This window comes from Oncorhynchus masou, chromosome 14 (genome assembly GCF_036934945.1).
Source record: "Oncorhynchus masou masou isolate Uvic2021 chromosome 14, UVic_Omas_1.1, whole genome shotgun sequence".
Lineage (NCBI taxonomy): Eukaryota > Metazoa > Chordata > Actinopteri > Salmoniformes > Salmonidae > Oncorhynchus > Oncorhynchus masou.
This window is the reverse complement of record NC_088225.1, coordinates 13379685-13406062: the sequence shown is the minus strand read 5'-3', so window position 1 is coordinate 13406062 and position 26378 is coordinate 13379685. Positions and strand designations below refer to the sequence as shown.

At 44.4% G+C, this 26378-nt stretch overlaps 1 protein-coding gene across 5 annotated transcripts in view; it reads right to left on the bottom strand.

Moving 5' to 3' along the window:
* Positions 1-24510, bottom strand: part of LOC135554291 (serine/threonine-protein kinase N1-like) — a 42544-nt gene extending 18034 nt beyond the window's left edge. The window contains exons 1-4 of one of the 5 annotated variants that reach the window (XM_064986507.1): positions 23694-24510; positions 685-806; positions 384-565; positions 90-232 (exon numbers count right to left, since the gene is read on the bottom strand). In XM_064986507.1, coding sequence (XP_064842579.1) covers positions 90-232; positions 384-565; positions 685-806; positions 23694-23717 — 471 coding nt within the window. In that variant the 5' untranslated portion in view covers positions 23718-24510. Of the gene's footprint in view, positions 1-89; positions 233-383; positions 566-684; positions 807-4544; positions 5034-23693 lie in introns of those variants that run through there. The other 4 variants (XM_064986504.1, XM_064986505.1, XM_064986506.1 and 1 more) reach the window with 4 other exon arrangements.
* Between the last annotated feature and the right edge of the window lie 1868 nt (positions 24511-26378).

The window sequence follows — 26378 nt, the reverse complement described above, 5'->3', positions numbered from 1 at the left end:
GTGAGAAAGAGAGATTGTGGAGGGGCTGGTTGTATTGTACATAGGCTACAGTAGATGTATATATTAGAAGGGTTAGGTGGTCCAAGTACCTTGGTGACTCCATTGGCATAAATGGGGATCATGTTTTCTGCTCCCTGTTTGCACTTGAGCTCGATGTTGAGCTGGCGCTCCAGAGCCGTGATCCGGTCCTGATTGGCCGAGCGGCTGCGCGTCCCGGGAGACTTGGGGGCATCTGAGGGTCAAAGGTCATGGTTTTAACTGACAGTTATTATAATCATTAAAAATAGCCAACATGTTTCTACATTACAACTTTTGGTTGAATCCATCCAATGGTATAAGGCTACACGCCATTCGCTTCATAATTCCATTCCCGTCAGTGATACCTGTGTTGTTGTCGTCCCCTCCTTTGACCACAATGTAAGCGTCCAGCTCCTGTAACTTAGAGTGCAGGCTGTCCAGTCTCCGGTTGGAGCTGCGGAGCTGGCTGTCCACCTGCTGGGCATTCTTCTTGTCTGTGGTGGCTCTCCTCAGGTTATCTGCTCCTTCCTTGATCTTCAGCTCCTTCCTGATCCAGTCAAATCACAGGGACTTTTCATAAGTTTGTAGCATCACACAATGAGTAGTTAATCAATACATCATAGAAATGATTGAATAGTAAATGAGTAATTAAGTAGTAATGCTAACCTGATCTCCCGGCGGATGTGGTCCCTCGCTCCGTCCAGCCGCTGCTGAATGCTGGAGTCAGAGAAGTCTGAGCTCTGGTCCAGACCCAGCTGCTCCAGCAGTGACAGCCCACCTGGGTCACTCTGACAGGGGGAGAGGAAGAGGAGAGGGGGAGAGAGAATGGATAATAGATTAGCATCGGTCAAATACATTGCGACATGTATTGTGCCAAGATGATACTGGGGTGATAGCAGTGAGACAATAAACAAAAGTCTGCCGTATTTCCAATTCGATGCAAAACCACTCTCAGGGAAAAGGGCCTAATTAGGGGTTTTGGAGGAGTGGAGGTGCAGGGGACTAGGTTGTGTTCACCTTTGACATCAGATGTCTCATAAACCTTCTGACCTACAGGCCTGTGTAACTGAGCAGCACTAAACTGGCAGCAAATATTAGGAGAGAGAGGAGCATTTATCTGTACAAGGAAAAGAGAGAGAGACCAGACCTTCACTGTAGAACTGGAAAGAGTAAGATACTACATTACACTAACACGAGAGAGAGAGAGAGAGAGAGAGAGAGAGAGAGAGAGAGAGAGAGAGAGAGAGAGTGAACGAGCAGGCTAATGCGTTTCCAATGGGACCCAGAGGCAGGTGCCCAAACCAAAGAGCCCAACATTTCAGCTCATCCTGTGTGACTGCAGCGCAGCAAAGAGTAAAGGTACTGTAGATCCATGGCTCGAGTAGATATAACAGAGGCCAAGACAGCAACAGAAAGGGACAGACGTAGTCAGGGACTTTAAAAAAATGAGGTGAGTGCTTCCCCTCAGAGAACTGAGTCTCTAAGAGCAGCAGAGTGAGACTGAGACGTTAAATGAGTCAAGGCCTGAGCGCTCACATCCCCTCCTGATGGTAACCAGATCAGAGCAGATTAGGGCAGCATTAATAGAGACTCAAATCTATCAGAGCTTGTTCCTGCTCAGAGCCACTGATACACACAGACACGCTGTTAGCACGCCAGCTCTCAGCCAGCCACACAGAAACAGATACAGCACACAAACACACATGACAGTGTGATAGACATTAGGCACAAATACAGACATACAGTGGGGAGAACAAGTATTTGATACACTGCCGATTTAGCTGATTTTCCTACTTACAAAGCATGTAGAGGTCTGTAATTTTTATCATAGGTACACTTCAACTGTTAGAGACGGAATCTAAAACAAAAATCCAGAAAATCACATTGTATGATTTTTAAGTAAATTATTTGCTTTTTATTGCATGACATAAGTATTTGATCACCTACCAACCAGTAAGAATTCCGGCTCTCACAGACCTGTTAGTTTTTCTTTAAGAATCCCTCCTGTTCTCCACTCATTGCCTGTATTAACTGCACCTGTTTGAACTCGTTACCTGTATAAAAGACACCTGTCCACACACTCAATCAAACAGACTCCAACCTCTCCATAATGGCCAAGACCAGAGAGGGTGTAAGGACATCTGGGGAGAAGGCAACAACTGTTGGCACAATTATTAGAAAATGGAAAAAGTTCAAGATGACGGTCAATCACCCTCGGTCTGGGGCTCCATGCAAGATCTCACCGTGGGGGGCATCAATGATCATGAGGAAGGTGAGGGATCAGCCCAAAACTACACGGCAGTACCTGGTCAATGACCTGAAGAGCGCTGGGACCACAGTCTCAAAGAAAGCCATTAGTAACACACTACGCCGTCATGGATTAAAATCCTGCAGTGCATGCCCGTCTGAAGTTTGCCAATGACCATCTGGATGATCCAGAGGAGGAATGGGAGAAGGTCATGTGGTCTGATGAGACAAAAATAGAGCTTTTTGGTCTAAACTCCACTCGCTGTGTTTGGAGGAAGAAGAAGGATGAGTACAACCCCAAGAACACCATCCCAACCGTGAAGCATGGAGGTGGAAACATCAATCTTTGGGCATGCTTTTCTGCAAAGGGGACAGGACGACTGCACCATATTGAGGGGAGGATGGATGGGGCCATGTATTGTGAGACCTTGGCCAACAACCTCCGTCCTTCAGTAAGAGCATTGAAGATGGGTCGTGGCTGGGTCTTCCAGCATGACAACGACCCGAAACACACAGCCAGGGAACTAAGGAGTGGCTCCGTAAGAAGCATCTCCAAGAAGCCAGTCTCCAGACCTGAACCCAATAGAAAATCTTTGGAGGGAGCTGAAAGTCCGTATTGCCCAGCGACAGCCCCGAAACCTGAAGGATCTGGAGAAGGTCTGTATGGAGGAGTGGGCCAAAATCCCTGCTGCAGTATGTGCAAACCTGGTCAAGAACTACAGGAAACTTATGATCTCTGTAATTGCAAACACAGGTTTCTGTACCAAATATTAAGTTCTGCTTTTCTGATGTATCATATGCTTATGTCATGCAATAAAATGCAAATTAATTACTTAAAAATCATACAATGTGATTTTCTGGATTTTTGATTTTAGATTCCATCTCTCACAGTTGAAGTGTACCTATGATAAAAAAATTACAGACCTCGACATGCTTTGTAAGTAGGAAAACCTGCAAAATCGGCAGTGTATCAAATACTTGTTCTCCCCACTGTACATGCATGTAACGGCATTGCATGCATATAAGCACACTTGCATGCATACACACACACACACACACACACACACACACACACACACACACACACACACACACACACACACACACACACACACACACACACACACACAGACACACACACACCGGCATGCAACACTATCACAGTAAATCCCCAACAGCAGACATCAGCAACAATCAGCACCATTATTAGAGTTGAACAGAGCCCAGATCCTACAACATGGAGACAGACAGACAGAGCAGTCCCTCCCCTCTCATAACGACTGACTGACTGCTGTAGGCCACTCAGAAACCCGGCCCTGGCTCCAGCCTGCAGATCTGATTACAGCAGCGTCCCTATTGGCCTGTTCAGCACCACGCCAGGCATAACAGAGCAGAGCCCGGCTCCTACCAGGCAGACTCTCAATAGAACCATAATCCATCTGCAATACAATACAATACAGCAGGCTGCAGCCAAGCCAAGCCAGCCCTCTTGGCCAAGCCCAGCTACTGGGCCTTCGAGGGCTACTTACACAGGCTATTAAACAGGAAACCTTCCACAACAACAGTGCAGAGTAGTCATGGTAATCTGGGAATATTTCTCATAGTGGATCTGATGGCCTAATGTTGTGTCAAACGGCTCACTGAAATGCTTGGCTATTTGTTGTGAAGGAACACAGCGTTAGATATACAGGTGAAATAGTACTATTGGTATCAACGCGTTCACAAATTGTGGGACAAATGGCCCAGTCAGCTGGAGCGTGGTGTTACTGTCCGAAACAACACCAAGGCTGTTGCTTCATTGTGCTCCCAGCCCTGTCCTTCTCTACACTAAAATCACCTAGAGATGGAGGTAGAGAACATACAAGGAGAGAGAAAGATGAGGGAGGAATAGAGCCTTGGTAGGACTAAGACAGGAAGAACACCCACTTGTTGAGCAGAGCTGAGACACACACACAACACACTAGTTTGACACACACACTCGTCTTAAAATGAACAGCCACTAATACTGAGGCAGGACGTGAGCAACAGCGGCACAGAGGAGAGAAGAGGAAGGAGGAAAGGGCCGGAACATTAACCATGTGACTCACTACTATACATTTATAGTAATTTAGCAATGCCCTCCGGCGGAACAATACAGAGAAATTGAATAGAGGCAGTTCTCCACTCAGATGGGTCTGAAAACAATGCGACAATACTAAAAGCAGCCCCGACATGAGTCATCAGAAATGGCATGGACTGAGAAGGAAGTGAACATGAAGCAGAAAGCAGAGGAAACTCACAAACACACTGTAGTGTGGAAGGCAGCCATGTTGTATGGTGCCCAGACAGAGTGTGCCTACCGAAGACTCGGCGTCCCCCTGGTCCTGTTCAGTGTGAGTGGGGAGGTCTGCAGCTGTGTGCTCCCCTGGGCAGTCCGCCAAAGCTCCCTCGCTGGCCATGGCCCACCCTGGCTCTCTCTCTGTGTTGCCCAACCCCTCCCCTCTGCCCTGTTATACACTCTCACAACAGAACCGCCACTCAAAGTACAGAGAGCTATTCCTGCCTCCTCAAATCCGGGATGTGCTTCCTTCCCGCCAGGAATAATCAAAAGAGACTCAATCTGAAGCGAGTGAGCAAGGAAGAGGTAGGAAGAGAGAGAGAGAGACACAGCCCCACCCCACTGCTTCCTGTTCGGCTCTCGAGCCTAGAGAGAGCGAAAGACTAACAGTAACACTACAGAAACACACACACAGAGGAGAGTGGTGTGGTTTTGTAAGCGAGTGAGCAATGCCACTTTGCTTCCTGCTGTTGGCTGCTCTTAGCATAGCGACAGGCTGCTGTGATAGACACTGATCACATCAAACACACTGCCAGATGCGGTGTGTGTTTCACGTTTCATTAGTCATATGTACAGGATACACCTGGTATACACAGTCCAAAGACATGGTTACCTGCAGGTTCCTTCTGGACAATACAACAATAACAAATAAGAAAAGATAAGAACAGAAGCATAAAGTAAATGGCTCAGTCGAATAGAATAAACATTTTAGTAGAAGTATAATACAGGAAGGTACAATTCAGAGTCCAATATTTACACGTGTTTTGGGGAAGGGAGGATTCGGGGGCGAGTGTTTAAATTGTGCAGTATTTGGCAATCATGACAAGAGTCTGGTAGAAGCAGTTGTGATGTGTGTGTAGAATGAATGTATATATATGTGTGTGTGTGTGTGCACTGTTTCGAGTAGATATCCTGGATGGGTGGGAGCACGGTGATGTACAGCGCATTCGGAAAGTATTCAGACCCCTTGACCTTTTCCACATTTTGTTATGTTACAGCCTTATTCTAAAATGGATTACATGTATTTTTTCCCTCATCAATCTCCCCACAATACCCCATAATGACAAAATGAAAACAGGTTTTTAGATTTCTTTTGATACCTTATTTACATAAATATTCAGAACCTTTGAGACTATATGAGACTCGAAATTGAGCTCAGGTGCATCCTGTTTCCATTTCTCCTACTTGAGATGTTCCTAAAACTTGATGAGGTCAAAGGATTTGTCCGTAGAACTCCAAGACAGAATTGTGTCGAGGCACAGATCTGGGGAAGGGTAGCAAAACATTTCTGCAGCATTGAAGGTCCCCAAGAACACAGTGGCCTCCATCGTTCTAAAATGTAAAGAAGTTTGGAACCACCAAGAATGAGAGCAATTGGGGGAGAAGGGCCTTGGACAGGGAGGTGTTTCTCTGTGGAGATGGGAGAACCTTCCAGGAGGACAACCATCTCTGCAGCCCTCCACCAATCAGGCCTTTATGGTAGAGTGGCCAGACGGAAGTCACTGGTGCTAAAAGTCACCTAAAGGACTCTGACCATGAGAAACAAGATTCTCTGGTCTGATGAAACCAAGATTGAACTCTTTGGCCTGAACGCCACGCAACACGTCTGGAGGAAAACTGGCACCATCACTATGGTGAAGCATGGTGGTGGCAGCATCATGCTGTGGGGATGTTTTTCAGTGGCAGGGACTGGTAGACTAGTCAGAGTCGAGGGAAAGATGAACGGCACAAAGTACAGAGAAATGCTTGATGAAAACCAGCTCCAGAGCGTTCAGGATCTCAGACTGGGGCGAAGGTTCACCTTCCAACCAGACAACGACCCCAAGCACACAGCCAAGACAACGCAGGAGTGGCTTCGAGTCTCTGAATGTCCTTGAGTGGCCCAGCCAGAGCCCGGACTTGAACCCAATCAAGCAATCTCTGGAGAGACCTGAAAATAGCTGTGCAGCGACACTCCCCATCCAACCTGACAGAGCTTGAGAGAATCTGCAGAGACGAATGGGAGAAACTCCCCAAATACAGGTGTGCCAAGCTTGTGGCGTCATAGCCAAGAAGACTCGAGGCTGTAGTCGCTGCCAAAGGCTCTTCAACAAAGTACTGAGTAAAAGGTCTGAATACTTACGTAAATGTAATATTTCCGTTTTTTATTTGTAATAAATTTGCTAACACTTCTAAAAACCTGCTTTTGCTTTGTCATTATAGGGTAATGTGTGTTGATTGATGAGGGATTTAATACATTTTAGAATACGACTGTAACATAACAAAATGTGTAGAAAGTCAAGGGTTCTGAATACTTTCCGAATGCACTGTACTGGGCCATCTTCACCACCTGCTGAAGAGCCTTGCAGTCACGGATGGAGCATTTCCCGTAACAGGCCGTGATGCAACCGGTGTGTGTGTTCATTTGGGGAGAGGTGAGAGGCACAGGAGGATGTAGAGAGCACAGCTGAGTGAAAACGGTCAAAGGCCAAGATATCACAACCAGGAAACCACAAAAAGCTTTCAAATCAGTAACTGAAAAAGCAGTCATACATAGTTAATTACACCTAATAATAAAAACTAAGGGAATCATTAGCTATTCTTGTCTTTTGTCCTGAACAGGGAAACATTGATGCACAGCAGTTGTTGTATGTATCATGTTACAACAGAAGCATGTTGTTCATGAATAGCATCAGGCCACATGGAGAAGAACACCCATGGAGAGAAACAGAGGCACAGCTGCTTCACAGAACAGGGAACAGGAAGTGGAACTAAACTATGTCACAGGCTTTGTATCATGAGAGTGAGAGGGAGGGAGGATTAGGGTTGCAAAATGGGAACTTACAATAAATGTCCTGGTTTTCATGAAATCCCAGTTAGAGGATTCTGTAATCAGGAGGGAATAAGCAGGAAATCTAGAATCTCCAAACAGGATTTCTGGAAAACCAGGGAATTTATTGAAAGTTCCTGGAATTTTACAACCCTAGGGAGTAAGGCTGGGCGATATGGGCTAGAAATCATATCTCAATTTTTGTCCAATTGCTTATATAATTGTGTTTTATGATTATTGCACATTTATAAAACACAGACTAGCTAGTATAACAATATTTGGCTAAAACGCTGCTAGCAGTACGTGGTAATGACAAATTGAGCATAAATTTTCCAGAATCTATGTTAGAAGTGTCTGCTCTGTGGACAATTTGAATAGATGAGACATAAAAATGGTATCGTTAAAGGTTAACTTATCCCCTATTACAATAAAATAATGTCTCAATGTGTCCATATGACCAATTCTGTTGGACCAAACCTCAAATGCAAATAGCGTGTTGAAACCGCTTGTCAGAGAGGAAGAAGTGATCTCTCAACTTTGTTGGTGTGAGTGACAGGGGGAGGGGCTTGGTGTGTGTAAACAGAGAGGAAGAGGCGACGCGAGAGGTTTCAAAAACACAACATGAGAACAAGCGGACTTAAACACTCATAAAAACGAAAAATACAAAAAAACTCCATTCTTGAGATACAGGCATTTGGAATATCGTGCAAAAACATACATTTGAATGAATATAATAGATTTGATATATTCCCCAGCCCTACTAGAGCGGCTGAATAACCATAACAAACAGGTAAAGTTTATAGACAAACAGCCGTGAGAGGAGTGACCCAGCAGAACAGCCGGAGCGTCCATGTTGCCTCCAGCCTCTTCCTGTCAGTGACTGATTCAGTGAGGTTGTGTCAGTCTGAAGCTCTGACCCAGAGGCTACCCTAGGTCACCTTCAGAATGGCTCACAGCCATGTCAGAGCAGGCACACACTGTCAAAACACTTTCTTTCTCATAAACACACAGATGTACACACACATACAGGTAGGCACACACACCCTTGACACACACACACTCGAGGATATCTACTCAAAACAGTGCCTGAGGAAAGCCTGCAGCATCATCAAGCTCCCCACACCACAGTCATGAGCTGTTCTCTCCCTTACCGTTTGGCAGACGGTACCGGAGCATGAGATCTGATACCAACAGGCTCAGAGACAGTTTCTATCTACAAGCCATCAGACTGTTGAACACTTGAACTGGACCTGCTCTGATTCTTCACACATTAGAACACATGCACTGACTCTCTCTCTCACACACACACACACACACACACACGACAGCCTACTCAGAGGAAGTGAAAGTGTCCCATAGAATGACTTCCTATAGAGAAGTCATGTATGTATGTATGTATGTATGTATGTATGTATGTATGTATGTATGTATGTATGTATGTATGTATGTATGTATGTATGTATGTATGTATGTATGTATGTATGTATGTATGTATGTGTGTGTGTGTGTGTCTGTATGTATGTGACATGCAACACACAAGACAGCCATAGAGAGAAAGAAACAAGAAGATGGGAGTCACCCTCATCCCTCTCCCTCTTCTCTCTCACACTCTTCCTCTCTCCTGTCATCCCTCAGGCAGTCTATCTGCCATGCTGTGGCTGGGTCCCAGTGTGTAGTAGCTCCTCTCAGCTCGATGTAGCCATTGACTGAAAGCCATCCCTTTGATGAAGTTAATGGCCTGACTGCCGGTTTGCCTCGCCTGCCTCTATAAATAAACATAAAGCCCATCTCATTGACTTTAAGGGAAGCACTCTTGTCTATCTGTGCCACTTCCCTCCCAACTCCCTCCCTCACACCTGTGATGCTTGGTGATGCATAAGCAAATATCAATAATGACAATGACAGGGAAATGAGAAAGCATTGTGCTGCTGCTGAACTGATAGGCTATGAGGCACTAATGTATAAGTCATTATCATTTAATAACAATGTCCTTTCCGGCTCAGTCATGTGTGTTCTGATGGGATATTTTGGGGGAAGAGAAATGAGGGATGGGGGAACTGCTAGGGGATTGGCAGTTCCAGGAACAAGCTGGAGGATGACGATGACATGTTTTGGAGTTGGGGTCATGGATTAAACCAGAAGCAATGTGAAGCCACTGTGTGGGAGTGGATGTTCAGACAGGTGACAGACGGTGACCGGTAGATGACCCATCAAGGTCTTCCTAGAGAAAGCTGTCAAAAGCACAGAGAGGTGTGCCACAAGGGTCATAGTGATTGCTTCTGAGGGAGCGAGAATGAACATGGTGTTGTGCTATAAGTGTCAGAGGATGAGAAACAATGACCTCTGGGGTCAGCAGAGAACATCGGCACTCACGAACATCACCACAAGTTCCTAAAAAACGAAGTGAAAGAGATAACGGGAAAGTAAAGGTGAGGAGAGAACGAGTGTTTAAAACAGGACAGAACTCTCTCAATATCACTATTATCCATCAATTTCATGGCTAGTGACTACACTCTGTCGTGTAATTACTAGTGATTTTGTTGCCAAAGTTATATCAGTGAGGTATTATGTCTAATAGTGTGTTCTCCCTTTGCACTGTCATCTAGGGACCCAGAGAGAGACAGAATGAGGGAGCATCATCTAGAGACCCAGACAGTGACAGAATGAGGGAGCGTCACCAGACAGAGACAGAATGAGGGAGCGTCATCTAGAGACCCAGACAGAGGCAGAATGAGGGAGCGTCATCTAGAGACCCAGACAGTGACAGAATGAGGGAGCTTCATCTAGAGACCCAGACAGAGACAGAATGAGGGAGCGTCATCTAGAGACCCAGACAGAGGCAGAATGAGGGAGCGTCATCTAGAGACCCAGACAGTGACAGAATGAGGGAGCTTCATCTAGAGACCCAGACAGTGACAGAATGAGGGAGAGGGAGAGAGAGGGAGAGAGAGAGGGAGAGAGAGAGGAAAGTTCCAGGGAAATGGGAGAGATATGTGAGGTTGTCTGAATTCCTCTCACATCCTCTCATCACCACACAGCCCCATTCAGCAGGCAGCAGGCATGCAGTGGCTGGGATTTGGGTGAAGAGGGCCTGGTGGGGAGCAACAGTGAATTCCAATTACCACTCACTCCCCTCCTCCCCTCCTCCCCCTTCCTCCCTCCTCCCCTTAATGTGCTGCTTGACCACTGTTCACAGCAGACAAACACATCACATTTAGAGAGCAACCACTCAGATAATTAATATACACGCCAACTGAAGAGTTGTGAATAAAACAGTATGGAAGTCCCTGTCAGTGGAAATGTAGAGAGTAGTGAGGCTGAGGGGGGAGAATCAATGCTCCCAGTGGCGGGGTTGGAGCACAGAGTGTACAAAAACAGTTAGAGGGGTGTCATTGCTGTAGTGTACAGAAAGGCTATGCTAGTGCACTGTATTTATGAAAGGGAGTAGCCCAGTGGCATCCTAATCCTACAATACCATATACCAGTGGAAAGTTGCCCTAAGAAATTGTCCAAGACTCCAGCCATCCGAAGTCATAGACTGTTCTCTTTGCTACAGCACGGCAAGCGGTACCGGAGTGCCAAGTCTAGGTCCAAGAGGCTTCTCAACAGCTTCTACCCCCAAGCCATAAGACTCCTGAACATCTAGTCAAATGGCTACCCAGACTATTTACATTGCCCCCCTCTTTTACACCTCTGCTACCCTCTGTTGTTATCATCTATGCGTAGTCACTTTAATAACTCTACCTACATGTACATATTACCTCAACTAACCGGTGCCCCCGCACATTACCGTACCAGGACCAACCTGTATATAGTCTCGCTATTGTTATTTTACTGCTGCTCTTTAATTACTTGTTATTTTATTTCTTATTCTTATCCGTATTTTTATTTTTTTAACGCATTGTTGGTTAGGGACTCGTAAGTAAGCATTTCACTGTAACCTGTTGTATACGGCGCGTGTGACTAATAACATTTGAGTTGATTTGATTGGAATGTTTAGGTGAGATTGTATAATTAAGCCTCCAAATCAGCAAATTGAACTTTGAACTTTGTATGTTTTGGACTTTTTCTGTGTGCTTTGCATATAAAATACTGTATAATAGAGGATGTCCAAACTCAATAAAGTCAATAAATAGTCAACTTTAACCTGTAAGTATGGCGGAAGATTATGTGTGTGTGCGTGTGGACATGTTTAACTATACTTATGGGGACCAGAAGTCCCCACAAGTATAGTAAACGAACAAAAAGCTAACCAACTGGGGACATTTTGTTAGTTCCCACTAGGTCAAATGCTATTTCTATGGGGTTTAGTGTTGAGGTTACAATTAGTGTTAGTTAGGGTCACAATTAGGTTTGGGGTTAAGAGCTAGGGTTAGGTTTAAAGTTATGGTTAAGGTTAAGTTTTGGGGTTAAGGTTAGGGTTAAGGTTAGAGTAAGAGTTAGAGGTTAGGGAAAATAGGATTTTGAATGGGATTGAATTTTGTGTCCCCACAAGGTTAGTTGTACAAGACTGTGTGTGTGTGTGTGTGTGTGTGTGTGTGTGTGTGTGTGTGTGTGTGTGTGTGTGTGTGTATGCCAGGAGTGCCCGGTCCACAAGTGGGGAAGAGTCTATCCCCATGAAAAGCAGCATTGTGGAGGGGTCCATCTTCTCAAGAGACTTCAATAAATGCAAATGTGTTTGTGTTGCTGACTCTGTCCATTGTGAGCACCACCACAATCAGTCTCTCTGTTCAGGCCTCAGAGGGTTGAAGACTGCATTTCCAAACAACATCTAAAGGGAAGTACAAATGTGTCTCTCTGTGTCCCACTCATGTAGAGCAGTGGATGGAGAATTCTGACGTTACCAGGGAATCATTTATTAAAGTAGACTACTTTGTTATCAATGCTCTACTGAACCCACCTGCACAAAGCAGCACATTGCAAACACAGTTTGTGACCTACAACAGTCATCCTGAATATGGTCGTGACACAGAGCAGAGGGAGAATTACTGAGGCGCTTTATGGGACAATAGATTCACAGCCATGTTAACTGATGCCATTCCTTTGATCTTATCTTGTCAGCAGCTTAGAACATGGTGAAAGACACAGAGACAGAGACAGAGAGTGAGAGACACAGAGACAGAGAGCAAGAGACAGAGACAGAGACAGGAAGCAAGAGACACAGAGACAGAGAGTGAGAGACACAGAGACAGAGATCGAGAGACAGAGACAGGAAGCAAGAGAGACAGAGACAGAGAGTGAGAGACACAGAGACAGAGAGCAAGCGACACAGAGACAGAGACAGGAAGCAAGAGACACAGAGACATAAACAGAGAGTGAGAGACACAGAGACAGAGAGCGAGAGACAGACATAGACAGAGAGTGAGAGACACAGACAGAGAGCGAGAGACACAGACAGAGAGCGAGAGACACAGAGACATAGACAGAGAGTGAGAGACACAGAGACAGAGCGAGAGACACAGAGACAGAGACAGGAAGCAAGAGACAGAGACAGAGAGACACAGAGACAAAGACAGAGAGCGAGAGACACAGAGACAGAGAGCGAGAGACAAACTCCTGGCCCATGGGGTTGTGTATGTCTCTGTGCTTTGACTCCAGGGAAATTGGGGCTCCAAGCTGTGTGCCTCCTGGCTCTGACTCAGATGGTCTGGCGTGGGGATTTCCGCAGCGAGCCTGTCCAGGGTCGATAGCTACATCCTCCCACTCACTAAGGCCCAGTGGGGGGTAGGGAGAGAGACATGGAGAGAGGGAGAGAGAGAAAGAGAGAGAGAGCAAGCGAGAGAGAGAGAGAGAGAGAGAGAGAGAGAAAGGAGGTCTGAATGACTGACTGAGAACCATGCTGTGTTAGACTGTGAACTCCACTCCACAAACACAGCCTCAGGACAGTGGTGCATGAAAAAAAACAGGGAAGGGAGTGATTTTCCAGCAGACCGATTCAAATCTGCCACAGCTCAGCCGTGACTAATGCCCCACTCAGGGCGTCTGCCTGTGACTGCGCCCGAATACCACGGAAATAACTCAAAATCTATGTTTGTGTGTTTGTTAGAGAGAGAGAGAGAGAGAGAGAGAGAGAGAGAGAGAGAGAGAGAGAGAGAGAGAGAGACAGGAGAGAGAGAGACAGGAAGAGAGAGAGACAGGAGAGAGAGAGAGAGAGAGAGAGAAGCAATGCAGCGCTAAGATCTACTTAGATTTTTGTGTTGTGGCAAATCTTCTTTGAACACTTTGTTGGTCTAAGGTCTGAGAAGCAACAGTATTGGTTCTCTCTATATCCAGCCCTCTGTCCTCATCTCCCTGTCTCTCTGCCTGGCTCCTGACTTCCACTGATAAGGGCTTCACTGACATGCTTTATAGGTGCTTAATGCTACAGCTCCCTCACCTAGAGGGGTCAGGGAAAGACGCTGCACACTGCACCGAAAGCTCTGAAAAAAGAATGAATTGGAAACAGATTTTAATGGACACCGAGAGCAGATTAAAAATGATTATGGCAGAGGGGATAAGAGCACGTCCTATAAAGCTGATGATTATCCATCTTTAGTTCTGTTGACGATAACAGCAGGCGTCCGCAAACAGGAAGGCAAAGACAGCACCAATATGTGTGGCTGTATGTTGTTGACTAATGTTCCCAACTGACTAATGAGCACAGTACTGCTGTGTGTTCAAACGATAAAACAGTAAAGTATAGCAAAGTGCATCATTCCTTACCCACAGTACACTAAGACGGATGCCTAGTCAACAGTGGGAACAGGAACACCACTTCCAAATACCCTAAGTTCCCCTAGCGTGATTAATGCAGGGTGGGGTACAATTAAGGAGCTAAAATAAGTGAAGGAGTAAACCGACGTATACAGAGCTATAGTGTGGTTGAGACCCCACAGGAGCAGCAGGAAGGAGAGCTGGAGGGTGGTTACAACTGCCACACCATCGATGGGAAATCACAGCAATTATCAAGATGACGTTGCAACATCAGCTCAATTAGGACTCTAACTCGCAACCAAACAGTCATTTACGGTACCCCCCATCTGTCATGTATTTCCCCTCTCTCCACTTTCTCTCTCTCTGTCTCTCCAGGCGGTGACTTACTCTAAGCACCATGTTTCAAGGCATGTGAAAAGGACTGCTGTTTGATCCTCACCATTTCTACCTGACCCAGTCTGAAAGTCTGTGTTCTAAGAGAATTATGAGAGGTACAGTTGGTCTTGTGCTCTTCTGTTGTTTTACATCCAGGTCACGTCTCTCTCTCTACTTTTAGATTGAGACTGATAATAGACGTTTTTATTCCTCGGCTCACATTAATGCGCCCTGGGCAGACAGAACAGACAGCCCACTGTTGGGATGGCAGGGCAGTCGCTGCACCCATCTAGCACTGCGTCTGTGCTCCTCTTACACCCTACACCATTCCCACAGAGCAGACGCTATCACATGACCTCACTGGGAGGCTACCTCATCACCATTACCCTAGGTAACCACAATCAGGTCGCTGCATGGGCAATGCCTGGCCTTGCTCTTATCTTCAGACTGACAGACTAACTTGCTCACAGGTCCCAGTGGTCACAGCCCTGGGGAATGTCTCACCTTCACACCTCAAAATGGTGCCTCCCTCCCAGCTAAAGAGCACACCAAAACAATGCTGCTCAGCATAGCTTCCACTTAAAGCTGGAATCCTTAATAGTGAAGCATCCACCTCCGTTTGCGATATTACAACAACAAAGACGTTCCCGCAAACTGTTTTTCCAGAAGAGCACAATATGTACTGCATTTTTTACCATGCTGGGCAACTCTCCTCAGTTCGCAAACAAAATCAATAACAACGGTGGTGGGGCAGCCAGGGGCGCTGTTTCCCCCTACTGCAGATTCCATCTTTAAGCATTGAATGTCAAAATCAACTAAATTCAAACAAAGTCCTTTAGCGACATTATTTGGGGTTGATCTGTAACAGCCTGTGGCAGCTGTACCCAAATAATGGAAGCAGTTTTGTAGGTTGGTAGTGCCCCTTGACCCATGGAAAACTTCCAAGGTAAGTCAAAAAGCAATATTTTTGACCTTATATTTACTAAAATAAAGTATTACTGAATTATGAAAGCTATCCGTTTGCGATTTCAGCACCACAGCTGGGCCAGTCAGTCAGTCAGTCAGTCAGAATGCTGTCTCTGGCTGTGATTACAAAGACACTGATTACTACCCATTTATACAGAGATAAAACATTGGCTCCTTCACGACTCCAATCAGCAACGTCATTTTCTACTCACTCTAAAATGGTGCTTATGCTTGGCCAATTGGAGTAAAATATGGTGTCCCCACATTACATTGTTTCAGGCATTTCTTTGTTGTAACACATTCCACATGACTGTATGTTTGTTTATTTCATGTGTAACTCTGTGTCGTTGTATGTGTCGAACTACTTTGCTTTATCTTGGCCAGGTTGCAGTTGTAAATGAGAACTTGTTCTCAACTAGCCTACCTGGTTAAATAAAGGTGAAGTAAAAAATATAAAAAATCCTCAATCCTATAACACCACCACAAGCCCATGAGACCCCAGGCCTCAAACGTCACTCACAATAATTTACACAACATCCATCACAACTGCACTGAGCAGTATAGTCACAAACAACAGGTCTGGCTGCCCCATGCCACCGTGGAGGACAGTCTTTCATGATCCATCCATGATCAGGGTGGGTTGGCAGTAATCATAACTAATCCTGTGAGGCAAGCCAGCATGGCAGAACAGAGCAGAACTATAGCTGGACTGACAAAGGAACAGCTCTTGTTAAGACTGACTGGATGGGCAAGGTAGGTTTGGCTTTGTGACATGCCCATGGGGACATGGGTTGGGATCATGTATACTAGCTTAACATAACCACTCTAGGGTTTTTTACGGGCCGCCTAAGTCCAAACAGTCAAAGTATATATAGTATACATGATCCCAACCCATGTCCCCATGGGCATGTCACAAAGCCAAACCTATATATATATATATATATTCAGTATATATACTGAACAAAAATATAAACGCAACATGTAAAGTGTTGGTCCCAGAAATGTTCCATACGCACACAAAGCTTATTTCTCTCAAATTCTGTGCACAAATTTGTTAACATCCCCGTTAATGAGCATTTCTCATTTGCCAAGATAATCTATCCACCTGACAGATGTGACATATCAAGAAGCTGATTTAATAGCATGAATTTTACACAGGTGCACCTTGGGCTAGGGACAATAAAAGGCCACTCTAAAATGTGAAGTTTTGTCACACAATGCCACAGATGTCTGAAGTTTTGAGGAGGCATGCAATTGGCATGCTGACTGCAGGAATGCCCACCAGAGAGGTTGCAAGAGAATTTAATGTTTAATTCTCTACCATAAGCCGCCTCCAACGTCGTTTTAAAGAATTTGGTAGTACGTCCAACCGTCATCACAACCGCTGACAAAGTGTAGCCACGCCAGCCCAGGACCTGCACATCCGGCTTCTTCACCTGCGGGTTCGTCTGAGACCAGCCACCTGAATAGCTGATGAAACTGAAGAGTATTTCTGTCTGTAATAAAGCCCTTTTGTGGGGAAAAACTAATTCTGCTTGGCTGGGCCTGGCTCCCCAGTGGGTGGGCCTATGCCCTCCCAGGCCCATGCATGTCTGCCCAGTCATGCGCCCTTGCCCAGTAATGTGAAATACATAGATTAGGGGCTGATGAATTTATTTAAATGGTCTGATTTCCTTATATGAACTGTAACAGTAAAATCGTTGAAATTGTTGAATGTTGCGTTTATATTTTTGTTCAGTATTCATACAAAATAATACTTTTCGGGATGGTAAAACATTTTCAGTGTAAAATTCAACGACTAAAACCAGATATAATGTCTGTAAAAAAAGATAATGGACCTATATATCTTAAATAAGGTCATCTTTGAGAACTAACAATAATCAAAATGAAAAACTAGACAGTTGGAATTTCCTAAAATGTCATGGCATTGTGCCCCCATTGATTTTGTTATAATGTTTGAGTCACTCAGATAGCATAAGAACACAGCATACGCCATGACAAAATGTGAAGAAATGCAGGAAACTAGCTTTAAACTGGTAAAAATGGCTCTCCAACCCATGGCAAAATTATGTCTCTGCAGTCAAAAGAGCCTCTAAAATGTTCAGTCGGAGATCGCGCCATTGACCACGCCCACCACCTAAGCCCGATTTTGATTCCGAAAAAAATTGTGCACTCCATCTCTACAGCTGGGCAGAGTGCAGCCAGGTCTAAGGGAGAATAGGATATATTTCCACAGAGCCAGTTTAATCCTGGAGTGAAGGGCTGGGACTGGGGGTGAGGGTGGGTTTTGGGTGTAATGCCACCATGGGAGTGGGTCAGGACAGAAATGTCCAGGGTCTCCTAATCCCAATGGAGCTATCAGCAACGACAGCTGCAGCCAAAACAGTTTTTGTTTGTGTGATGAGGAGTCCGTCGAAAGAAGAACCATAGTTTTTTTTTCTCTTTTTAATATACAGCGCAACAGGTGTCTGGGGCTTAGTCGGCCTGAGTGTGGAGGACGTCTTTGATGCCATTAAAGAAATGTACTGACAGAGGAAATGTTTCCACTCTCCTGCGCGATCAATAAAAAGCCATTTGGCAAAAAGCAAAAAAAAGGCAGAGAATCATTGAACATACATAATGACCAGCTGGCTGCAACCACTCACAGAGAGTTCACAGAGATCTTCTTGAGCATTGATAAGGACAGCAGAAAACCAAAATATATAAAAAATGCATGAGAGGATGGCTGCAATGTAAGTCTATAAGGGTGGTTGGTTTCAATGCACAAGACCCAAATACCCAGGGGGATTCCTGCTTTACACTCAGTGAAGCTGTCTGGGGAGCAGGGAGTAAGCAAATAAACAAACATCAAATCAATACATGAGAGAGAGAAAGAGACGGAGGACGACTAAGTGGGGGGGGGAGAGAGAGAGAGAGAGAGAGAGAGAGAGAGAGAGAGAGAGAGAGAGAGAGAGAGAGAGAGAGAGAGAGAGAGAGAGAGAGACCAATACACCCTGATGGACTAAGCCCTATTATATGCACTGGATAATATGGATGATGTGTGAGAGGGAAACTGAGGGAAAGAGAAAGAGTAAGATCAGTCCTATGGACTGAAAGAAAGGGAGAGGTATTATAAGGACTGAGTAATGTGCTGTAGCTCTGCTCATTTGTGACCCCCATCCCTTCCAAAAAAAACATTCTGCCCTCCAGTAAAGCCTTGTTGAGGCATTGAGGGGAAATAGAACAATCAAGCCCAATCACTATGCAGAGTATAGGTCTGCTCCGACAGGGACGTCTATCATTGCCAACGTGCCTGCTTGATCTCAATCAGCAATCTCTCAGTATCTATGTGTAGCCAATCTACTGCTCCTGGAGATAACATTCTTATCCATGCTAAAATCTACACTGAACAAAAATATAAATGCAACATGTGAAGTGTTGGTCCCATGTTTCATGAGCTGAAATAAAAGATCCCAGAAATGTTCCATACGCACAAAAAGCTTATTTCTCTCAAATTTTGTGCACTAATTTGTTAACGTCCCGGTTAGTGAGAATTTCTCCTTCGCCAAGATAATCCATCCATCTGACAGGTTCGACATATCAAGAAGCTAATTAAACAGCATGATCATTACAAATGTGCAGTTTTGTCACACAACACAATACCACAGATGTCTCCAGTTTTGAGGGAGCATGCAATTGGCATGTCGACTGCAGGAATGTCCACCAGAGCTGTTTCCAGAGAATTTAATGTTAATTTCTCTACCATATGCCGCCTCCAATGTTGTTTTAGATAATTTGGCAGTACATTCAACCTGCCTCACAACCGTAGACCACGTGTAACCACGTCAGCCCAGAACCTCCACATCCGGCTTCTTCACCTGCGGGATCGTCTGAGACCAGCCATCAGGACAGCTGATGAAACTGTGCGTTTGCACAACCGAAGAATTTCTGCACAAACTGTTAGAAAACATCTCAGGGAAGCTCATCTGCGTACTTGTCGTCCTCACCAGGGTCTTGACCTGATTGCAGTTCAGCGTCGTAACACGGGCAACTTGTCATCTTTTTATGGCCACTGGCACACTGGAAAAGTGTGCTCTTTACAGATGAATCCCGGTTTCAACTGTACCGGGCAGATGGCAGACATGATGTTGTGTGGGCGAGCGGTTTGCTGATTTCAACGTTGTGAACAGAGTGCCCCATGGTGGCAGTGGGGTTATGGTATGGGCAGGCATAAGCTACGGACAATGAACACAATTGCATTTTATCGATGGCAATTTGAATGCACAGACACAACGTGACGAGATCCAGAGGCTCATTGTTGTGCCATTCGTCTGCCGCCATCACCTCATGTCGCAAGGATCTGTACACAATTCCTGGAAGCTAAAAATGTCACAGTTCTTCTATGGCCCGCATACTCACCAGACATGTCACCCATTGAGCATGTTTGCAACAGCGTTTTCCAGTTCCCGCCAATATCCAGCCACTTCCCACAGTCATTGAAGAGGAGTGGGACAACATTCCACAGTCATTGAAGAGGAGTGGGACAACATTCCACAGTCATTGAGGAGGAGTGGGACAACATTCCACAGTCATTGAAGAGGAGTGGGACAACATTCCACAGTCATTGAAGAGGAGTGGGACAACATTCCACAGTCATTGAAGAGGAGTGGGACAACATTCCACAGTCATTGAAGAGGAGTGGGACAACATTCCACAGTCATTGAAGAGGAGTGGGACAACATTCCACAGTCATTGAAGTGGAGTGGGACAACATTCCACAGTCATTGAAGAGGAGTGGGACAACATTCCACAGTCATTGAAGAGGAGTGGGACAACATTCCACAGTCATTGAAGAGGAGTGGGACAACATTCCACAGTCATTGAAGAGGAGTGGGACAACATTCCACAGTCATTGAAGAGGAGTGGGACAACATTCCACAGTCATTGAAGAGGAGTGGGACAACATTCCACAGTCATTGAGGAGGAGTGGGACAACATTCCACAGTCATTGAGGAGGAGTGGGACAACATTCCACAGTCATTGAGGAGGAGTGGGACAACATTCCACAGTCATTGAAGAGGAGTGGGACAACATTCCACAGTCATTGAAGAGGAGTGGGACAACATTCCACAGTCATTGAAGAGGAGTGGGACAACATTCCACAGTCATTGAAGATGAGTGGACAACATTCCACAGTCATTGAATAGGAGTGGGACAACATTCCACAGTCATTGAAGAGGAGTGGGACAACATTCCACAGTCATTGAAGAGGAGTGGGACAACATTCCACAGTCATTGAAGAGGAGTGGGACAACATTCCACAGTCATTGAAGAGGAGTGGGACAACATTCCACAGTCATTGAAGAGGAGTGGACAACATTCCACAGTCATTGAAGAGGAGTGGGACAACATTCCACAGTCATTGAAGAGGAGTGGCACAACATTCCACAGTCATTGAAGAGGAGTGGGACAACATTCCACAGTCATTGAAGAGGAGTGGGACAACATTCCACAGTCATTGAATAGGAGTGGGACAACATTCCACAGTCATTGAAGAGGAGTGGGACAACATTCCACAGTCATTGAAGAGGAGTGGGACAACATTCCACAGTCATTGAAGAGGAGTGGGACAACATTCCACAGTCATTGAAGAGGAGTGGGACAACATTCCACAGTCATTGAAGAGGAGTGGGACAACATTCCACAGTCATTGAAGAGGAGTGGACAACATTCCACAGTCATTGAAGAGGAGTGGGGCAACATTCCACAGTCATTGAAGAGGAGTGGGACAACATTCCACAATCATTGAAGAGGAGTGGGACAACATTCCACAGTCATTGAAGAGGAGTGGACAACATTCCACAGGCCACAATCAACAGCCTGATCAACTCAATGCCAATGAAATGTGTCGCGCTGCATGGGGCAAATGGTGGTCACACCAGATACTGACTGGTTTTCTGATCCACGCGCCTACTTTTTTTAAGGTATCTGTGACCAACAGATGAATATCTGTATTGCCAGTCATGTGAAATCCATAGATTAGGGCCTAATGCATTTTTTTTCAATGGACTGATTTCCTTGTATGAACTGTAACTCAGTAAAATATTTTAAATTGTTGAATTTTGCATTAATATTTTTGACCCGTGTAAAAACAGAAATTGGGGATTGTTTTCTGGATACATTAAACCCCATTGAAATGCTTGTGTGCACTGGGTGTTTTCAAATAAGCTGAAAGGGTAGTAAAGATCCCTGAAAGATATGAATGTCCTGCAGGGCCTATTATTATTTCCACTAAGTCAATGCATGTATCTTTTCCATCCAAAGCAATATTTTCTCTCTCATTGCAAAACGAGCAAAACATAACTGAAAAAGAAGAGTGAAGAACCTAGGCCTAGAGGTAGAACAAGAGAATACAAAACATGAACAAGGAACATTTAGGCCCTGTTACCCTCCTCTGATGTGTGTTGCCCACAGTCACAGTGCTAGCTTTCCAGGAATCAGGAGACCTTCTCTTCATGGAAACACTAACTTACGTCAGTCAAGAGGCCACCCCCAATTTTATAGTCATAAGCATTATTATGTACACGCCATTTTATTGAGTACATTTAAAACAAATGATTGACAAACGAAAACTCCTTGGGGAAGAAATCTGACAGTGGCACCACTGGAAGGAGCTTACTGTAGCCTACATGTGTCCTTGATACCGGATGCTTACCTGACACTGACACCTAGTGATATAGGCTTAGGCTACTTGCTGACCCAGTGTTCAGTAGGTCATACTTTACATGATGTTACACTGGCCCGCCCTGGGCATAAGCAACATAAGTGGTCGCTTAGGGCCTCCAGCCGATAGGGGGCCCCGACCAAAAACATTTAAAAAATTTAAAAAACTCAGTCAGGGTCTCAACTTATTGTTGAGAGTTAGAATAGTAGAATTCACATGGTGCAATTTAGAAATATTGTTGTGCATCAGTAGTTTCTCTTGTTATGTCAATCACTGATGGTCACTCAATTAGCTCATGTCTAGCCAGCTATCTAAACTTGTAGTAATCATGGTCAAATTATAGACCAGGCACAAAGGGCACGTGCCCAGGTGCCCTGACCTCCTGGGGGACCCCATTGATTTTATTAGTCACTCTCACTCAGATATCATATCAACATGGTATAAGTCATGAAAAATGTGCAGAATTGCAGGATATTAGCTTTAAAACTGCAAAAATGTCCTTCCACCCTATTGCAAAAAACAATTGAACATCAAGAAATGAGCTGTAAAACTGCAAATTTTTCCCTCCGCCCCAAGGCAAATTAGTAGAATTGCAGGAAATTTGTTAGAAAATTGCCAAGCCTCTCCATGGCAAAATGTAAAAAATGCATGCAAACTTGCTTTAAAACTGCAACATTTTCTCTGCGCCCCATGGCAACATTTCTGAAATTGCAGGAAGGTATCTAAAGTTGTTTCTATTTCAACTTATTTTAGAAGAAAAAAAGGCTGCATCTACACAGGCAGCCCAATTTTGATCTTTTGGTCATTAATTAGTAGTTTGACCAATCAGATCAGGTCTGAAAACGAGTTGATATGAAAAGATCTGATGTGATTGGTCAAAAGAACAATTTGTGGAAAAATATCAGAATTGGGCTGCCTGTGTAAACATGTATATTTGACCACATCTGTACACTGAAAGTCGATTACACAGATGACACCTGTGTAAGCAGCATAAGGTAACATGACCTGTTTAATTAGGTCCTTGACTCTGACACCCTTCACTGTAACTCACCTGAGTGGAACAACTTTGTTCCACAAGAAATGGCTCCATACAGGTCTCTTCCATATGGCCGGTGAGGTGTAACAAGAAAATATATGTGTGTACAGTATTTGTTGGTCTACACATCATCAATATGTCCTTACTTTTGTCGGACATATTTGTGCGGGTGTAGACTGCTTTGGTAACACACACAATAAGCACCTGCCATTATTATGCCCTGTTAGACCATCGCCAACATGGGGGACAGAAAACACAGACCTAACGTTTCAAGGTGATGGTGTGGGTGTGGACGACAGGCTCAGTCGGTTATCGTGGGCTACTACCGGTCTAACTTTGGCCCGATGTACTAGTAGAGTACCTATCCACCATCAGTCCCTGTCGTGCAAAGACGTCACCACGAACCCAATTAGAAGAAATAGTCTACAAATATGACATGCACGCATCTCTTCGAATAGGACAAACACAGGCTAACATAATATGTTGAATCAAGGAAAACCCCTGTCCAATGCTAACTTGGAAAACTTACTTGCATCGAGTCGTTGTTAGCCATCTGGTGTCTTGTGTATCACACAGGCTACCACAGCGGTGGGATGACAAATTCTTCTTCAGTGTAGCTGATGAATTCTTGATTATCAAATCATTTTAGTGATCTACGACACCATCAAATCAGTTCCTGTCCGTTTGGAGTTATTTGCAGTCAAAGAGCAGGCCAACATTGGCGAATACCCTCAGCACTTTAAAACGACAGTGAACTGTACGGAGAGTTAACGGGCGCCTGTCTCTGCCCAGGTGAGCGAGAACATCGACAAAATAAACATTGTAGGCCTCTCATTCTCTTATTTAGACCATGTTCCAAAAGAGCAAGAAGTTACGTATCACCGTGTCCACCTTTCAACTATGTTGTGTAGTTTGAAGGCTGACGTTGACTGGTTCATCTGACATTCTACCCCATGTAATTGGAGAACATGACAGCGACAGAAATAATACTAAATGGACATCATTCAATTGTTCACTCACTCTCGAAAATCTACATTATTATTAGGCTATTATTTCCATGCATTGCTTCGTCAAGCCTATAATCGATTTATGAAGAAGAACCGTTATGTCTACATAACATAGCCTCCCGCTTACGTAGTCTACCGCTCACCTTATCCTTTCCAGTTTAAATCCAGGCGAAATATCTATAAATCACAAAAAAAATACCTGACATTTTTTTACTGTGAGAAAAATTAATGCTATCCTACGCCACTCCTCCCTTGCTGAGAGCTCTTTTGTGCGTGCCTGGTCGTCAATCAACAGTCTAAAAACGGTCTGATGCTCGTTGCTCGTGGGGGCAACTAACCAGTGAGGGTAGCTGAGCGCAAGTGAGGGGCGCGCGTCGTATTGGTCATGTGATCACTACAATTGCAATAAACTTGTTGGCGATAAATCACAATTTTGCGCCTTTAGTAATTTCATAAAGCGAGCCCTCCTTCACCACTTGGCAAATCTAAAAACGACTTATCGGTGATATCGCCGTATTCATATGAGCCGAGTCTGCTTACCTTACCATTGTTAATTTGTTGTAGTGTAACTAAATGGATCGAGAAAGACTTAATGGTATGGACTTAATATTGTACAGGGTAGGCTTAGGCTAAACGACTCTTTGTCCGACTCTGGTCATCACTGAATGAGACTAGCGAAGCCTAGTGGTTAGCTGGCCAAACTGTAGCTCAAACTACATGACATTTCGTCTCTGAAAGGTTGCAACCTGGAATCAGGGGTAGACGTAACATAGTAAACGAAAATCCGTGACTCAAATTACTATGATATGTTACATTATGTGTGGGTGTCCATCATCCATTTCGTATGATATGCTAGTTACAAATTTGAAATATGTATGATATGTTACAAATTCCAATTTGTTGTCACTAAAGTTTGCTACGTGGCAAATGCTAACATTATCTAGGCTAGGGGTTAAGGTTAGGAGTTAGGTTAAAGGGCAAAGTAGTTGCAAAGTTGCTAAAATGCTACAGTTGTCTGTGATGAGATTTGAATACACAACCTTTGGATTGCTAGACATTTGCATAATACACCCATCAATCCACCTTCCTTTTATTGTTGACTTTAGTAACCTTCGGTCTTATGTAACCATACCAAATGTAACATATCATACTTTTAGCCTAGTGGTTAGAGCGTTGGGCCAGTAACCAAAAGGTTGCTGGATCGAATTCCAGAGACGACAATGGAAAAATCTGTTGTTCTGCCCGAGTAAGGCAGTTAACCCACTGTTCCCCGGGCGCTGAAGACGTGGATGTCGATTAAGGCAGCCCCCCGCACCTCTCTGGTTCAGAGATTGGGTTAAATACGCAAGACACATTTCAGTTGAACGCATTCAGTTATACAACTGACTAGGTATCCCCCTTTCCCTAAATTTAAGCATCCCATTTACTATGTTACTTCTAGTATGAGGAAACCTGAACATGTTACATTGTGAGAGGCAACCGATCACATATAGCCTACTTCAGTGGAGGAAACCCCTCTGTTTAGACAAGAAGCACAACACGGCATCGGTCTTTCACAGTAGGTTATGCTGTCAGCATTTCAATGCATTTGTTGCCATTGCCAACCTAGTTACAAAATAGCAAAAAATAGAAAGAGCTAGTTGAAAGTCATTTTTATTTCTAAATGATTATATTAACATACTTAACAATGATACATGTATCAGACACAAGCCTAAAAAAATATCTTAAATAGTAAATGACTATACAGGAGGCCTATCACAGTCTACAAACACTACTCAAATATAAACCACCTTAATAGCAAACGTTTAATAATCAAATCCTTTTAGCAAAATTGATTAAGAGTCGATGACTGAGTTGGAAAATAGAATTAGATTGTCCAAACTCTGATTAGGCCTATAATGTACTTAATAGTATGCCTTTGGTGATTATTTGAACTATAAATGTTTGATGATGGACAGTCATGTCTATACAGATGTAGGATCTTCATTTGAGAAAATAATCCTGCGGCAACAGGAAATGTGAATTATTATGCGGATTATAATTAAATTGACATTTCACATCATAAGGGAAAATCTAATCTGACATTTCAAAGTGGAAATGACAAACTTCAGAAGTCTTTATAAACCTCAAATACACTACATGCTTTAAATGTCCTGCATAGCAGGAAAGTTCTCCTGCAACAGGGTGATTCAATCAAGACCCTACAC